Raw genomic sequence first — 17,771 nt, 5'->3', positions numbered from 1 at the left:
AAATGGCCGAATGTGCCCTGGAATCCTGGGGAAGATGCAAGACCCAACTGTAGAAGTCACGGAGTCTTGGGGCAAGAGATAGGCGTGTTTGGGGGCGACTATTTCCTTGGTCTCCCAGGAGCGCAGTATTTGTAACTGGGAACTGGCCTGAGCCCGCCCCCTCGGCTCCTCCTCCTGCCCCTACCTCTGGGCGCAGAGCTCAGCGGGCGCCGGAGCCCAGGTCCCCGCCACCCCCGACCACCCCGGGGCCACGCCATCTCTTAGAGCCCTTGCAGTGACCTAGGAGTCTGGAGCAGAAAGGAATTGTACCAAGAAGGGTGTCCAGGGCCATCCAGGGGCTGCCTTGCGAGGTACTCCACCGGGAGCCGCCTTGCTGGCCGGGGCGCCTTCCGGTCTCCCTGACTCGAGGAGCGCTGGCCTCCGGCGAGCAGGGGTGGACATGGGAGTGTGCACGTTCTCGCGAGCGGCTAGAAGCGTTTCTCGAAGGGAGCGTGCGGGAACTTGTGTGTTCCTGGAATCCTGTATGTGTGTTTTCTCATGAGTGCGAGAGAGAAAGATGCGGACCTGCGACTAACTTCAGGTCAGTTTGTTCATAAAAGGCTATTGTCAGTCCGTGGGTGGGTCGGTCTGTCTCTCCTGCGCATTCGCATCAAATGAGGCCATCTATTCCCCGCCCTCCATGCAGCCTTCTAAGCAGCCAAAGGACCAAGGCCTGGGGTCCCTGAGGCCTGGCGGGGTGAAGCCCTTGATGTGCATCTCGGTGTTGTGATCCTAAGGCCCAAGCTGACCAGGTACCCAGCTAGGGTCAAGCTAGAAAACCTACGTGGGAAAGGGGAACTTGGAAAGCTACCCCTACACCCAACGCAGCATAACGTCCCAGTCTCTGAGAGTTGGACCGACAAACCCGCCTGCTCACTGCCGACCCAATACAGGATCCGGATTGGCGGCGGGGGAAGAAAGGATGGTGGAGTTGGGTTGGTACATGATGGAGGTGGGATGGAGAGGGGAAAAAAGACTGGGTGGGGATGTGAGGTAGAGATGGAGTTGGGGCAGCCTCTGATAGCGCCAGCTTTTCACCATGCTTTGGGGAGGTGGGTCGGGCTGCGCAGTTACCACCCCACCCCACAGACACCGGAAAATAAACCTAATGATGCAGTAATTTAGGAGGGGTGAGGGGCTGGGCGAGAGGAGGGAGGAGGACAGAGGACTCGCGCCCCAAGAGCGAAGGCAAACAGCTGTGAAGGCGCTGCCGCGGTTCAGGCTTCCCAACAGGTTAGCTAGACGGAGATCCAGCCGGCGTTTCGCAGGAAAAGGGGGGGGACTGAGCGAAAGGGGGAGAGAGCCTCACAAGAGGACAGAGGGAGGGAGGGAGAGGAGCTAAGAGCGAGAGCGTGCGCCGCGCGGTTTAAAAGGAGACACACTTCCTAATGAATATTTATCCGCCGCTGCTTCCTGCTCCCGGCTTCCCTTACCTTTGCGCAGGTAAGATCCTCCCTGAGCCCCAGCCCCGGGGGCCCTCCCAGCAACCCCAGGCATTCTCGAGCCCCGGTGGCGGCCGGGCGGAAGGGCTTCTGACAGCGGGGGAAAGCGGGGAGTAGGAGGTCTGCTCCGCTCGCGGCAAGGCTTGAGCGCGGGGCCTTCAGACCCCGCACCTACCAGGACCGCGTGAGGGGTTACCTGTGTGAAGTGGGGGTGAGCGTGCGTGTGTGAGAGAGAGAGTATGTGCGCCCGCGAAAGCGCGCGCCTGTTTCCCGCTCGCTCTGAGGACATTGGCCGACTTTTCACTCGGACTTCTTGCCCCGGCCTGTCTCTGCTTCCCTCCCCTCCCTCCTCTCGCCCCCTCCACCTCCCCTACCGATTCCGGACCCGGGCTGCCGAGACGCTCTTCAGCGGTTATTGTACAGCTAGCGCAGGCTCCCCCGGGCCGAATTCTGGGCCGCTCGTAAAAGTGGGTGTATAGTTGGATCCCCACACAAAGGCCGCTCGGCCCTGGGGTCCCCCGCCCCTCTTCCTACCAGCTACTCTCTTGAGACGAGGCGACGCGCTCCCCCTCTCGCTCCCACACACACCTTGGAGCACCAGGGAACACAACAGAACTAAGGGGCATCGGGACCCCAGCGTACTGTGCGGCGCTTCGTAGGGCCGCCCGCCAGTTGTCCTGGGCTGAAACTGGGGGCCCGAAGACCCCCAGGGAGAGGGCGCGCCTCTCACCATCCCCTTTCCTCGCGTGCGGGAGGAGGGCAGGGAATTGCGGGCAGCCAGTGGGAAAACTGGGAGGGGAAAGGGTAGGGGGCTGGGGAGGGGCTGACAGTATAACCAGAATTCTTAAGTGGACTTACCCGGCCACCTGTTGAGAATCCATTTGGTGTCGGCCGGTTCTGGAGCTGCGCGAGGGGTACCCTCAAAACCAAAAGCCGAAGTTGGGAAAAGAAAATTATTTCTCTGGCTATGCCCAGCGTGGCCCGTCTGGCTCACAGCCCTGCACTAGGGTCAGGCGGCTATACAGCCAAAAGCGACTTTGCCAGGTCCCCGTCACCCCAGTATCCCCCTCATCCCACGTCTCCTCTGCACTAAGGCAGGGGACTCGGGCTCGTGGACTCGGAGCTCAGGGCCCAGCACTGGCCGTTCAGCTTAAGCCGGGGCAGGCTTTCTAAGCAATGCTCAGAAGTCAAGAGCTGCAGCATCGCCGCCTCGGCGTGGCCTTTCAGGATGCGGTAGCTCCTTATTCTTGTGCCTCGGCGTCTCTGGTCGCCCCCGGACAAAGCCTGAGCCCGGCCTTTCCCTTCCCGCTAAATCCTCTTCGGGGTCAATGCTCTACCAGCACTCGGCCGCGCGCTTCTTCTGCCAGCCGTGTGGCTCTTAAAGAGCCGCACCGCCCGCCCCCCCTCCGCCCCCCGCCCTGCGCGCTCCCCCGACCCCCGCCTCCTCTCCTCTCTCCTCTGAATCTAGCCCCCCACGCCGACGCCTTAGGTCCCTGCTGCCCCGACCGCTGCCTGCGGACTCCTGGCCTCCTCCCCTCGCCTCCTCCCCTGAGCAGTTGGTGAGCCTGGCCTTGGGACCACAGAGCTGTTTTACCCTCTGCCTCAGGTCCCCCTTCTCTCCAACAGCTTCCACCCCTCTCTTCCTGGCTCCTGCCTTTGCCCTTTGGTTGGATCAAGGCCCGGGGACAGCCATGCCCAGTGCAGAGATGATCCCTAAACATCATCAGTTTGGGGTTGAATTAGCGGGTCGTGGGATGGGAATGGGGCGGAGAACGCCAGTTGAGGTGGGGGAGGGGGGAAGAGATAGAGGAGGAGCAGACCGGGTGGACTTGGAAAGCTCTGCTATCCCAGGGCCTACCTAGCCTTTTTGCAGAGGTGAGGGCTGTCTGGGTACCATTCATTCCTAGAAGTGTCCTCCCTAGAATTGGGTTCCAAGGTTGCCAACTTGACCAGGCTGCTTTGTTTTTGAGGAATTATGGACATGCAGTGTGGGTGGGGACGCACCTCTAGAAGGCCACAAGTGTGGATCTGAGAGCAGACTGCTTCCCAAGCCAGGAGCATTAATCCTCCAAGTGTAACCTTTAAAAGTTCAAGAACTGCGTGAGGAAAGAGGGACCTTGAGTGACACCTGTCCAGGGAAAAGGGCATCAGAGAACAGAGGGGACAAAGAGGGAAGGAAGTCTACTTCTCTTTCAGAGGACTGAAGCGCAACTTCTAGTGGGGTTTATTCTATTTGCTGGCCAGCAATGTCACCTGCCCCACTGAGAAAAGGGAAAGTAAGATGGTGGCTTTTTGGTCTCACTTCCTTCCAGTGCATTCTCTGTCTCTCCCTCAGGCCTATTTTAGTCCCAGTTTCATCCCACCAGACAATTGTTTCTGCACAGAGTGGACCTGACTAAAGTAATTTCCTCAGGCCTCCTGAAGACTGGCAGCATGATTAAAGAGAGTCCAGAGAGGCCAGGGCTCTCTGAGAGGGGTTGCAAGTAAGCCAAGGGATGCTGGGGGACCTTGCCTTTCCTAGTGCCAACTGTCACAGCATTTGATTATTTGAGCTCTGTGGATGATGGGAGCATGATGGTTTGAGTTGTGAACATGCCCACCCTTTCTCAAATCCAAGCCCTAGCACATCAGTTTTGGCTGTCATGGGGGATCCCTACAAAGAAATAGACAGCCTCTTGGGCAGTGGAGATGGGAAGGAAGAGGATGGAAAGCTGGAGCTCCCCTGGGTATTTGCCCTCTGCCACCCCGTTAGTCCGGATGCATCTTTAAGGAACTGGGGTGACTAACTGTTTGAAATTGGCCCTCTTGGAAGAGGTCGGCAGTGCATTCCCTGGGCGAGAACCTGAGGCTGCAGCCTCCTCACCACAATTTGCAAGGCTTACATCCCCCCATCAGTTACCTCTCTCTGTTGGGGCCGGTCACCACAGCCAGCTAGGCCAGGGTCGTGCCCGCTCTCCCGGGCCCGGCAGTGAGGGGTGCGGAGGCCCAGGACAGCTAAACTTCTCCCGTTTGAGGATGTGGGGGGCGAATGGGGTCTTCGGCGGGCGGTGGGGCTCATTAGGCAGAGCGGGGTGCCGAGAGGCTGCCTTTGAGCCGTCGGGGCGGCTTCATTAAGCGGCGCTAACAAGGCACACAAACGCCGGGCCCACAGCTTTCTTGCATTGCCGGGGCCTTAGCAGGGCGCCAGGCTAATGAGGGTCACTCAAAGGGGCTGATCAAATATTCAAATTTCCCCGCTCTCCGGGAACTTTTATGTGCGGAGAAAGTTGAGGCAACTGAGCTGTGTTTACTGTCCCGGGCGACAATTGCACGGAACCGGGCCCCCCGAGGCCCGGGGAAGGGGGGCGGAAGGCGGGGTGGGAGGTGTGGGCAGGGGGCGGGGGCGCAGTTGTCGTTGTGGTTGCTGTTTCCGCTCACAGGGAAGTGCTCGGGGTCCTGGGAGGGTTTCCGGCCGCCTTGGCCGCGGCCGCCCCCACCTCCCGCGCTCTCCCCAGCCGCGCGCCCCCAGCGCCTCGGTTCCCAGCTTTGGGGAGGCCGGATCGCGGGCCGCCGGGCCGCCCCACCCCACCGGCTGGGCCGGAAGGGGCGTCATCCCCGCCCCCAGCCCAGCCTAGCGCACCCGGCAGAGCGAGGCCGCGTGGGCGCCCTTGCCCAGCCCTCGAGTCCTTCTTTCCTGGAGGCTTGCAGACCCCCTAGACTTTCCCGGTACCCCAGGAAAGAGAGTCTCTCAGGCGCCTCTCCTGGTGGGGTTGAAACTGCTGGGTTGGGGCTGCATTTGTAAATGCCCAGTGGGTCCTGGTGGGGTTGGGTACTCTCCCAAGCACCCTTTCTCCCGGCACCACCTGTACACTCAGGATTGAAGTAGGGACGATAGTGGCAATTTTGTGACCTCGGCCGGGGCAGGCGCCAAGTTCCAAATCCCCTAGTCTGAGCAGTCGGAGGGCAGGAGAGACCTGGAGGCCCCGTGGCTTACCTAGCCATCCAAATCTCGCCGGCCTGAGGGACCCAGGGCGCAGGTGCCCTCTGCGCGCCACTCCTGTAGGCATCCTCAGCCTCACCTCCCCGCCCTTGTACTGCCCAACGTCTCCGGCCGGGAAGGCGGCCTGGGTCCCGAAACCCGGAGTCCTCTACTCCCACCTCCTCCCCAAGGTCCAGCGCCGGAGATTTTGGAGGGGACGGTCTGGCACCCCACAGCCCTCACTCTCCCAACACACACACTTGGTCAGCACTCCTAGCCCAAGACCCTGCGGAGCCCGCGCTCTCCGCTCCGCAGAGAGCCAGTCCAGCCGTCCGCGCCTCCCTCCCCAGCTCTCGGGACTCTCAACTTACGGGCTCCGGGCGGCGGGCGTCGTGCTTCAGGACAGAACGGAGAGGCGCTGGCAGCCCGGGGCCGCGAAGTGGGCTTGGTGGGTGGCGCGGAGGTCGGTTCTGCAGGGAGTCTCTGACAGCCCGAGGCTGCCCTCCCGCCCGGCCCTGCCCCGGCGCACAAAGCCGCGCGCTTTGCACTCCCAAGCGGCGGCCGCCACCAGAGCAGCCGGGGTGCGGCGGGGTCCGTAGGCGCCCCTGCCGAGACTGGGTGTCGCCGAACTGAGTCTCAGCCCTACTTGCCTCAGTTCTCCCGGGGTGGTGATGGTTTTCGATTTCAGCGCTTTCGGCAGAGCCGGTGGCACCTGCCCAGCTTCCCTCCCGGGCGGGCCCAGCAGCGGCGGGGCGAGGCCAGGTCGCCCCCACCCGGAGGCGGGGGTTGTGGAGACTGGGAGGGGACTGGCTGGGTTCACCCGCCCGCCCGGCGCCTGGGTCCTCGGCTCCAGGGGATGCAGTTTCGGGGTCACGAGCTGCTTTCACAAAGTTGAACACAATATTCGGAAACCCACCCGTAGGAATTCTCCCCCCACACGCGGCACAATACCCACTCTCCTCCCCTTTCCCATTCCTTCCTCCCCGCTTCCTCCTCCTGCCCCTTTCCCCTCCCACCCTCCGCGTATAATCCTTCTCCTCCGAGAGAAAGGGATCGGGAAGAAAAGATGAAGCGTCTGTTTTTGTGTCCCAACCTTAGGGCTCTTTCTGGGCCCTCAGGAACGACCGCCCAGAGCTTCGCAGCTAAGCAAGAAAGGACTTCAGGCCGGGAGGAAGATATATGGAGGGAAGAGAGCACCAGAAGTGGGGTTTGGCCAGTCTTCCACTTAGGCGAATATTTCCCTGACTCAGCGGGTTTAGTACCCGCAACCCTAGCTGCTCCGGACTGAGAGCCGTTATTGGCCCTCTCGCCAGCCCGGAGCCTCCCTACCGCTTTGGAGCCTCCAAAGCAGCTTGCACTTCTCTGTGCAGGAGGCCTGGCGCTGCAGGAGTCAAGGCCTAAGCAGGGCCCGAGCGCTGGGTTTAGGGCCTGGGACACTCGCAGCCGCAGTCACGTTACGTTTCCCATTTAAATTCTCTCTCAATCTTTCTTCTTCATTGAGATCTCCAAAGTGGTGTGGACTCGCTGCCTCACCCCCAGATCTGCATCGGAATGTAGAAAAGATCTTTTTTCAAAAAAAGTTTTGAATTCCTCAATGATTTTTCTTCTGGAAAGGCAGCTTAGGATAATTATTTCAGCTTTATTGAGGGCAGATTAGTTGAAGTCTGGACACTGCGTTTCAATACGCGTTGTACACGGGCCGACAATGTGGGCATTGTTGGCTACTGTGTGTGAACTCATTCAAAATATACACTTTTTAACACCAAACCGAGTCCTGTCCAAATATACACAGTGCTGGGGGAAAGACGTCTGTGACCCCGACAAATCTGCGTAAATCACACTTCCATAGTTTCAGAAGCCTCACAAAGAGAGGCCCCAGCTCAAGGCTCTGATTACGTCTTCTTAAAAGCAACATACCTTAGAATAAATACCCATGCCAGGCCTGGGGTTGCAGTGACCAGAGGAAGGGAGGGCCCTCTCCATTCTATGAACCTTTTGGAGGCTCTTTTTGGTTTATGGCTTTACTTTATTTAGAGAAATTAAGAGTTTCTTTGTTGTTTTCCTTTACATTATAAGCAAACAACATTTCAGGCCTATCTGCTTCTTTGGGGGCAGCCTGCAAAGGTTTGAGAATTCTGGAGCTGGTAGGCAGGCCCAGAGCTCCTTGGAGGGGTAGGGGTGGGGGTTAACAGGTATCTGGGTTGGGGTGGGGGCGTCCAGAGGGCTCCCAGGCTTCTCAGCTCTGCAACTTCCTCCACAGCTCCTTGGGGGAGGGAGCTAAAGTCTGGGGGAAAACAAAGAGGTGATTTGTTTTTAAGATAGAAATAAGTGTACTGTTATTTCTACTGCTATTTTAAAATACAGGGAAATAGGGGAAATGAAGGCTACCTGACTGGGGGCAGAGTAAAGAGAAGCCAAATCCAACGGAGAGGAAGTTAGAGTAAATGTGGCCGAAGATCATCCTGGAGACAGGAGGTCAAAGCTGCTTCCAGGACCCTGGATCCTGGGCTCGGGCTCCCAGGGGCCAGATGCGCCCCGAAATCTAGGATTCCGGGCATAGCAGCCCGCAGGGCCAGGGACAGCACTTGGTAGGGCCCATGATCTCGTCTCCTTTCTTCATCGCCGCTGTTAGTGCTTATATAGGCAGAAAGCGGAGGCCCGACGTGCATACAGTGCGCAAACCTTGCGCGCTCCCCTGGTCCTTGGCCTTCCTGTGATGTGGGGAGCCTGTTACCCCCAACAAAATCCCCCCATCCCCTTTAATTGCTCATCGCATTCAACAACTCTATGCCCATGGCTTTTTGAATTTCTGGATCAACTTCTTTGGGGGAAGAGGGAGGAAGGGAGCCCAGAGAGCGAGAAAAGCAGAGAGAAAAAGTGGGTGGGGGGGTAAGTGGCAAGATAAGAGTTGCAAAGATTTTTTAAAAATTCTCTTTCTCCCCCTTCTCCCTCTTTCCCTCCTCACCCCCTCCCTCCGACTCTGGCTAAGTGGTAAAACCTTCCTTACGTTCTCGGTATTGATTGGCAGGGCTGACAGTGATTGGCAGCGGTTGCCGTGGCAACGCCACAACGACACGCCGCAGACCAATAGAAAAGCGAAACAAAATGTTTCAATGCTGCACTCACTGTGGATTTAGGGGAGATATTATGAGGCTGTTGTCATTAGGGTGATTGCTGTGGAATCGCTGAATCTTGACTCGGCGGTGGTTGGCCCTCGCTGTCCTCTCTCCCTCTCCCTCTCCGTCTCGGGTTCTCTCTGCGCGCGCGCGCCGGGCCGCTCTCGTTCCTCCCTCTATGTGGCTGCGCGGCCGTGTGTGTGTGTGGGTGTGTGTGGGGTGCGGGTGTCCCCTACGCCCTTCCTCCTCCCCCTCCTCCTCCTCCCGCTCCCCCCTCCTGTCCTCCTCCTCCTCCCCCCTCGCCTCTCCCTCCTCCTGGTCCTCATCGCCCCTCTCCTCCTCTTCCTCCCCTCTCTCTCCCTCTCCCTGAATTTTGTCCTCTCGTCTCAGGTCAGTCCATGGTATTCCGCTCCCCCCTAGACCTCTATTCCTCCCACTTCTTGTTGCCAAACTTCGCCGATTCTCACCACCGCTCTCTACTTCTGGCGAGTAGCGGCGGCGGGAGCGGTGCGGGCGGCGGCGGCGGCGGCGGGAACTGTGCGGGAGGCGGCGGTGCTGGCGGAGCAGGCGGCGGCGGCAGCGGCGGCGGCTCCAGGGCCCCCCCGGAAGAGTTGTCCATGTTCCAGCTGCCCACCCTCAACTTCTCGCCGGAGCAGGTGGCCAGCGTCTGCGAGACGCTGGAGGAGACAGGCGACATCGAGCGGCTGGGCCGCTTCCTTTGGTCGCTGCCCGTTGCCCCCGGGGCGTGCGAGGCCATCAACAAGCACGAGTCGATCCTGCGCGCGCGCGCCGTGGTCGCCTTCCACACGGGCAACTTCCGCGACCTCTATCACATCCTGGAGAACCACAAGTTCACCAAGGAGTCTCACGGAAAGCTGCAGGCCATGTGGCTCGAGGCGCACTACCAGGAGGCCGAAAAGCTGCGCGGCCGCCCGCTCGGCCCGGTGGACAAGTACCGCGTGCGCAAGAAGTTCCCGCTGCCGCGCACTATCTGGGACGGCGAGCAGAAGACGCACTGCTTCAAGGAGCGGACTCGGAGTCTGCTGCGGGAGTGGTACCTGCAGGACCCCTACCCCAACCCCAGCAAGAAACGCGAACTGGCGCAGGCCACCGGCCTCACTCCCACACAAGTAGGCAACTGGTTTAAGAACCGGAGGCAGCGCGATCGCGCCGCGGCGGCCAAGAACAGGTCAGTGGCGGGACCCGAGGTCGGGCTACAGCCTCTGGGGCTGGGGAGTGGGAAAGGGTTTGAAATGCGCGGGCAGGACAGGGTGTGAGAAGTCACGACCTCTTGGCTGTTGGAGAAAGTTTCCACTTACCCAGATGAACACAAGAGGGGCGGTCTCTGGGTTTATTACTTGCGTTGCTGGAGAGGGGCTTTCCTCAGGGTGGAGAGTGTGTGTGTGTGTGAGGTCAAGAGTGCCCACCGCCTCTGGTCCCATCCCCTGGGAGTCAGCCCTGAGCTGCACCCAGCCACCTCCTCAGCCGTTCTCCAGATCCGCGCTCCTCTGGAGCCTTCCCACAGGAAAGGAAGGAAAAGGATTCTTGCCATCTAGTTCTTACTCCTGCATTGCAAAACCCCCGGGGGTGGTTGTGGTGGAGGATCCACAAATGTCCAGGAGGGGAAACTGAATCTGGGTCCCTGCCACAAAAGAGCAAGGGCGGTGACCACGGTGCTGTGGGCCTCCTTCCCTCAACATTGCAGGTTGCCTGACCGGGAGCAGGGAACCAAGCTGGGAGTGGAGAGGCTGTGTGTGTGTGTGTGTGGCGTGTGTGTGTGTGTGTGTGTGTGTGTGTTGGCCCTCCTGCATCCCCTAGTTCCACTAAATTGGGAAGGTGCTGTGGGCCTCCTTCCCTCAACATTGCAGGTTGCCTGACCGGGAGCAGGGAACCAAGCTGGGAGTGGAGAGGCTGTGTGTGTGTGTGTGTGTGTGTGTGTGTGTGTGTGTGTGTGTGTGTGTGTGTGTGTGTGTGTGTGTGTGTGTGTGTTGGCCCTCCTGCATCCCCTAGTTCCACTAAATTGGGAAGTAGACAGAACCCCTAGTTCCACTAAATTGGGAAGTAGACAGAAGCAGGTAAAGCCTTTCTGAGAGCAAGTTGGCCACCAAGTCACAAAGTTGTGCTGGGCCTGACTAGTCAGTTGACTTGGGCCTGGGGCAAGTAGGGAGAATAAAAAGTAGAGGGAAAGAGGGGGGAAGAGGAAAAGAGTGGTGAGAAAAGGGAAAAGGGATAAGGTCAGCTAAAAGCCTTGATAAGGAGGTCTGTGTTGCTACCCAGCCTGGAAGGGCTGGGCCTGGTGTGCTGCAGGGAACAGAGCCACAACTGCTGACAGCTGCAGGGGCCTGGAAGCTGGATGTGAGTTCCTAGTGTGTGTTCCGTTTCAGGTGGCCCAGGCCTGAACCCTGGGCCCTCTCACCCTTGCTTGTGGAGCCAACTTTTCGCCCAATGGGGGGAGTGCCCTCGGCTAGGGGAAGGCCTCCTTGTGGGGAGAACTCAGAGACACTAGGTACGGCAGCCGCTGCCTGGCCCAGGAAAGGGGCCTCCAGAGTCTGCTTTGCACTCCCCCTGCCTTCTCCTTTCCCCCTCTCCCTCCCTTCTCTTTAGCCCCTTTTTTTGCTCAGAGCTCCTTCGTTTTCTCTTCCCGTCCTCCTGCGCTCTGCTCATGGAGCTTGTGAGCAAAGCCAGCCGGTCCTACACGGGAGAGGCGGCGGGTGAGCAACCCGCACTTCTGGGTGTGCTTCAGAGAGCTGGGGCAGGAGGCACTGCGGGCACCGGACCGCTCCTGCGGAGGCCGGCTCGGTCTGAAGAGTTCCAAGGGCTGGGGAGGAAAAAGAACCCTGTTTCTTTAGGAGTTGAGCTTCTTCGGGGGCCCTGCGTCCTTCGTCGCGCGCTCTCAGGCCTCCCCAGGAGGCGGGCCTCGGGCTCTCCCTCTCCGCCGAATCCGGTTCCGATCTGGGAAGCCTCGGGAAGCTTCAGAGAGCCCGGGGAGAGGAGCCGAGGGCAAAGGCCCGCGCTGGGGAGGCTCAGAGAAGTACAAGGCGTCTGGAGGAGCGGGTGCCTGCGGAGAGCGGTGTCGGGGGGCGGAGGCGAAGGGCGCGGGGTGGGGGAGACCGGGAGCTTGGGTGGCGTCAGGCCGCGCTCCCCGCAGCGCGGGCGCGGGCGCAGGGAGGCGGCCTGGCGGAGCCGGGTGGCGGGGCCTGTGTGTCAGGGAGGGCGCCGCTCTCTGTCTCCCGCAGGCTCCAGCACCAGGCCATCGGACCGAGCGGCATGCGCTCGCTGGCCGAGCCCGGCTGCCCCACGCACGGCTCGGCAGAGTCGCCGTCCACAGCGGCCAGCCCCACCACCAGCGTGTCCAGCCTGACGGAGCGCGCGGACACCGGCACCTCCATCCTCTCGGTAACCTCCAGCGACTCGGAATGTGATGTATGATAGCCAAGGCCGCCCTCCACCCCCCTCTCCCCCCCTTCGCCGCCCCCTTCCCGCCCTCCTCCTCTTCGTCCTCTCCCCTGCCATCCCCGAACAAACCGAAATCAGGATGCACAATCATACACAAACACAAGTACACACACACTCCCACCCCAGCCAAGAATACATAAAAACCAAGAAAAATAAACGCGAACCGTCAACAACCCCAACCGCCATCTACTACCACGGCCACCCCAAAGGACCGCGACGCCAACAGACAGTCACAAACGCTGATGTTGCGGGCAGAGAACATAAAAGAGGTGACAATTGTATACTTTCTAGGACAAGCACGGCTTCTCCTTTCGGTTCCCACGGACCCGGCACCCCACCTGCATGACGATTTATTTGTATCTGGGAAAATATTCTCTCTAGTTTAAAACGATTTAAAAAGAGTCGACTATACAAAAACCGACCACCACTACGACGAAAAGACGACAAAAGCAAAACAGACAAAAAGAGAAAAAAAAATAAAACCGCCATCTCCGTTCGGAATTTGTTTAAAAAAAAAACTTGAGAGGGAAATAGCAAATGTTTCTCGCCTTTTGTTGCTCCCTCTCCTTTTTGCTCTCACTCTTTCTCTCTGTTTTTAAGTCCAAGTATTGGTCAAACAAGATGCAATCTTCTGTTTTTTTGTTCAGCAGACAATCATTTTCCTCGTAAGCACCTTTTTCTCTCCACTCTGTCACTGCCTGTGTGGGTACTGGTTATAAATGTGGAAAAAGAATAGTTATGACTGTAACAGATTTTTATTTTTATTTCAAGATTTTATATGAATTATGTATATCTTAATGATCAGTCATTTTCCCAGTTTGTAATATATGTGTAGAGACTGCCTGTAAATGATAATGCTTTTTCTCTCTCCCTTTTTCTTTCTCTCTTCTCTCTCCTTCCTCCCTCCCCGCTTACCTCCTTCCTTTTTGGGGTTCCCCTCCCACTCGGTGTTCCGGGCGTCTTCTTGCAGTCCAGGCGTGGAGTGGCGGGCTGGGTTAGGGAGAGGGACCCCATCCCTAGCGGAAGCGGAGAGTGAGACCGTAGTATTCTTATGCAAAAGCTGTTTCAAGTATTTCTTAGCTGCTTTGGAGATATCGCTCACTCCCCGTAGGGCGCTTTTACTGTTATCTTAACTGCGTGTTTATCTATATGTAAAAACTTTCTAAAGCAAATACAGTATTCTCCATTTTCGTATCACTCCCCGAGACTGGTGTTTTTGTCTGCCCCTGTGCCGCAGCCCCGGGGTGCAGCACCCGGCCTCCGCTTCTACTCAGGCTATGCCGCCTCAACTGGGGCAGAATTTTAAGGCTGGGTCTGAGCTTTTTCCTGGGAGTTGGGGCGGGGGGCAGGGGAAGACGGGAACAGGCCCCTTTGGATAAGAACCCAAACCAAATCTGAGCTCAAAGAACCAAGAGGGCGCAAAGGGAGGGGGCCTTCGCCGGTTTCCTCAGCGACAGGCGGGGTCCCCAGGACCTACAGCCTTGTGGGTCTCTAGGGCGTGTTTGGTGTCTTTCGGTTCTGGTTGCCCCCCCCCCTTTTTTAAAGGGAAATCACACAAAGTCGCCAAACCCAAGTATCCATCCCAGCTGAGCTGACAGATTTTTCCTTTTGTGGGAGGCGGGGCCCGGGGACCTACTGTAGTCGTGGTGTGGAGGGTAGAGAGTGAGGGAGAAGGTAGCTTGAGTTTAGGGCCTAAAATCAGGACGGATCCTCCTCTGCACCACCCTTGTCTGCTTCTGTGTGACTGCGTGACTTGCCTTGTGTGTCTCGACCTGTCTCCTTTATATTTCCTCTCATTTTGGGGGATCAACTGGAGTCTCTCGAGCCGAAACATTTCAGAGCTGGTTTACACCTTAAAACGAAAACCAAAAAAACCCACCACCTTTTGCTAATCAGGTTCCTGCTGCGGTGAGGCCTCTCTGCCCTGCGCTGGGCCCCCCACAGTTCCCTGTGATGGCGTGGCTGGCGGCGCCTCTGCCGCTCTGGGCCAGGCTGGCCTGTGCCCGAGGAGGAGCCAAAGAGATAATTTCAGAAAACTTGCCTTCACTTGAAAGTCCAATTTCCAAGCGAGGAGGATTAGGGAGAAACGTGCCTGGAATTTCGCGCCCATTTCCAAACTAATTTTGACTTCCGATTTCCTTTTGTCTCCATCCCGGGTAGCGCCATGGGGTTTAGGCAGGCCAGACTGGGCAGAAAGGTAGCCAAGGCCTGGAGGTGCCCTGGGCATACAAACTGGGCCTTGTGCACCGGAGTGTGCGCTTGCTTGGAGAGGAAGGTTCCTGCATGTGTCCCTATTTAGATCCAAGGCATCCCGTTCTGTGGCATGCCATTCAGTGTCAGAATTTGAGTGTGTTTACTGCCTTGGAAAAATGTTATTCATGACACCACATTTCAGGCAGTATTGACCCAGGTGACAGGAATTTGGGGAAGGGGCTGCCTGGGTTCTGCCCAGCTTGAGCCTCTGTCCGGTGCACAGAATGATGTCTAGGAGGAGGAGCTTTATCCCCTACTGTCACACACTTGACCCAGAGCTTGGGCCTGGAAACCCAAAGAAGGGGGCTGTTCTGAAAGAGTGGAAGGTCTAGATGGACCATACCAACTAACTAACCAAAATTGATGAGTGGAAGGATAGGGGGTAGCACTCCTTGAGAGTGATTCATGGAAGGGTCTTAATTGGTGACACTAGGGAGCAGATGCCTTTTTGTCTGGGGACAGGGGACAAACATGTGAAGTTAAAATGCTTCCTTCTCCCAACATACCCAACGGAGAAAGCCAGTTTGGGGTATCCAGTGCACATTCTTCCTTCTCCACTGCAGAAAACAGGCTATCAGATTCCACAGCAGCCTCCAGCTTTGGGGGGCTAGGCTGTGTTGGGTGTCACCAGTTTGCTATCTGTCTTGCTATCTATCATCTGTCACTCTCATTTCATATGTTTCTATCCAGGTCTGTATAAATACCAATACTCTACTCTATACTTTCTGACTTTACCTATGGATTTCTGGCAGGAGAGGCATGCATGCTTGTTTGTGAGTTGTACAGATATGTGCAATTCTGAATGTTGGGCTTCCACAATGCAATCAAGGTCTGCATATAAAGGGATGTGGATGTGTGTGTGTGTGTGTGTGTATGCGTGTGTGAGAGAGAGTGTGACATTTGATGTAAATGTGTGCACAGTGTATCCGTGTGTGCCCAGTATGTGTTTTCATGTATATTTCCTAAGGTGTAGGCATATGTGTGTGGGTTGGGCAGTTTATATATTCCTAGTTCTGCAGGGTTTGGCTCTAGTACACTTACAGGATGCTGTCTGAGCAGGGCCTTTCTATGCAGTGGCATGTGTCTTGCAAGTCTCAATTCTGGTGTGGACATGTGTGGGTTCCCTTGTTCTAGTCAATCCACAGATAGGATAGCCAGGCTACCCACCCCTTCTTCACCCTTTAAGAAATGGAGCCACAATAGGCATTCTCTGACTCGGGGGTGGAGGGCAGCTGGGCTCTTTGGCTTCCTCAGCCCACCCTTTATGCTGATACACTGTGGATATTATGTTGTATCTGGCCTTTGCCCTTTTAATGAGGTAAAAGAGGCTCCTTTCTGACCAGATCTCTCCTTTATCTGCTATTTGCCAATTCTCTTTCTGGGGTCCCTCAAAGCCATGGCCAAGGCAATCAAGGTCCTAGGGGCCGCGGGACAGAGCTTGAGGGCAAGGCCTGGCTGACACCCTGCTATTGGAAAAGCCATCTCAGCTGATCTGGGCAGCCCCCTCCCCCTGGGAATGTTGCGGATTGAGCCTTGTGGGGGTGGGGGATGAGAGGGACGTGTGCACCTGTGTGTGTTCTCTTAGGCTGGGTAAGCAGGGCTCAACATTAACCATCTGTCCCCTCTGTCTGGGCCCTGCTGCAGCCTGAGGGCCAGCTCCTCTCCTGGTGTGCCAGAGCATTGGTGCACACCACCCTTGAAGAACAGCCAATTTGGGAATATCCTCTTCATTCCCACTTCCCTCAAAGAGAAACAATGGCAATTGAGGATTTGCACCAGAAACCAGAACTGGCAGAATGGGGTGTGAAACTAGGAAAATCTGTATCAAAGTCATTGACCTCTAGGAGTCACCCGTATGAGGAAAGATAGCCCAATCTACCCTTCCAGCCTGCTCTCCTCTGCCTCCTCTCCCCCCACCCCAAGCTCTGCTCCTGAAACCCTACCTGGCCCTTATTCTTGCCCTCTTCAAATCCTGTGGAATTGCCTGCCCAGCGCCAGTGCAGTTGATTATCCCTGGTGAGAGATTTTGCTGATTAAAATGAAATGACCTGGAAGCTGCCACGGTGAGGGGTGGGGATACTGATCAATAGTGGGATTGGCAGCATAAGAGCCTGGCGGGCCTGGGCTGGGGTTGGGGTTGGAGGCGGTGGAACCAGCCAGGGATGGCTGGACTTGAATGGTGGAGAGCTCCAGTGAGGTGCTGGAAGTGCTGAGGCAGCCAGACCTAGGCTTAGGCAGGTCAAGGGTGGGGATGTGGGAGGGTGGAATCGGGACCCCACTGGGCTGCCGTGCAGCGGCTCAACTTCTTCTGAAAGGAGAGCCAGCCATCCTGGCACGTTCCAGACCCAGCCCATCACTTGAGTAACTGGAGCCTGCAGCCTAGTCCCAGGCCTGTGATGCCTTGGCCCCACTTGGCCTCCCTGATCAGGGGATGCCCCAGTCATTTCTCCTTCTCCATCTTTCTCTGTCTCTGTGGCCATCTCAGTCCCCACCTAGGTCTGTGGCTGTCACCTGGAACACAAGTTGCAACCTCAGGGACTTTGCTAGGCCCTCCCCTTTCCCCTCTACTCCCAAGCTCTGGGGCTTAAGATGCCCAGTCCGCCAGGATGCATACCAATGTCCTTGAGCTTAGACCCAGGCAACTTCCCACCACCCAGGCCCCTTCCGGTCCCAACTGAGTGCGCCTTCTCTGCCCCAGCTAGCCGGTCTGCCTGAGGGAGGGGACAAGGGAGGAGGGGAGCAGGGCTAGCCGGCTCCGATTTCTCCGGTCAGCTGAGCACAACTTTCCATTCGAGTGTATTCATGCAGCAGCTGATTGAGCTCTACTGTGTCAGACGGGGCTCAGTAGGAGCAGACAGTCACAGCCAGGCTGACAGAGGCTACGCCACACACACACACACACACACACACACACACACACACACACACACACACACACACTTATCTATACAAATATGCTCCTAACTCTAATGTTATGCACACACCTCACCCCAAGCCATTTCATCACAAACCCAGGATAGCTCTTTCCCTACATGCCCACCTGACCCCAGAGCAATTTCCCAACACCCATAGACCTTTCCTATACAACATAGGGCCTGCCTTTCTGATTTCCTCTTTACAGATTCTACATCGGTCCTCAGACACAAATACAAGTACCCTTCATCCTCCTTATCTCCTGCAGGGTGCACACTTTCCAAACTGCACAGATGCACACACAAACATGCCCAATCTCACAATCATACCCTCCTACAAAGCTATCCAGAGTTATCCACACAGCAAAAGAAACATACATCTGCATAAAATAACACTAACACCAATAAACCTTTAATTCATAACCTGTTATATGTAGTGGACTGGGGCTCACCAAAAGTTCACATACAAGGAAGAGAGCAGATAAATACAGCCAGAGAATGTGGCCACTACACATCTACCAGAGCACACATGGAGGATATATGCAGAGGAATCCTTTAGGCACACAACATACGTAGGAGCCAGCCCAAAGACTTA

General features: G+C 57.0%; 1 protein-coding gene and 1 long non-coding RNA gene across 3 annotated transcripts; one reads left to right on the top strand and one right to left on the bottom strand.

Moving 5' to 3' along the window:
* The first annotated feature begins 221 nt into the window (after positions 1 to 221).
* On the top strand, positions 222 to 13,208 carry SIX3 (SIX homeobox 3). 2 transcript variants are annotated; one of them, XM_036925798.2, is made up of 4 exons: positions 222 to 580; positions 8,946 to 9,744; positions 11,792 to 11,951; positions 12,303 to 13,208. In XM_036925798.2, exons 1-4 carry the CDS (start codon positions 538 to 540, stop codon positions 12,390 to 12,392), a joined length of 1,092 nt encoding a protein of 363 aa, XP_036781693.1. In that variant the 5' UTR covers positions 222 to 537; the 3' UTR covers positions 12,393 to 13,208. The 2 variants fall into 2 exon arrangements, with proteins under 2 accessions (XP_036781693.1, XP_036781694.1); XM_036925799.2 differs by having other exon boundaries at positions 11,792 to 13,208.
* On the bottom strand, positions 6,960 to 8,913 carry LOC118932363 (uncharacterized). Its single transcript, XR_005032742.2, has 3 exons — positions 8,566 to 8,913; positions 7,828 to 8,150; positions 6,960 to 7,723 (listed from the first exon to the last, which is right to left on the bottom strand). It is a non-coding gene; the product is annotated as an uncharacterized LOC118932363 (long non-coding RNA).
* Positions 13,209 to 17,771: the final 4,563 nt, after the last annotated feature.

This window comes from Manis pentadactyla, chromosome 2 (assembly GCF_030020395.1).
Source record: "Manis pentadactyla isolate mManPen7 chromosome 2, mManPen7.hap1, whole genome shotgun sequence".
Lineage (NCBI taxonomy): Eukaryota > Metazoa > Chordata > Mammalia > Pholidota > Manidae > Manis > Manis pentadactyla.
The sequence above is the reverse complement of the archived record's forward strand: the minus strand, read 5'-3'. Positions and strand labels throughout refer to the sequence as shown.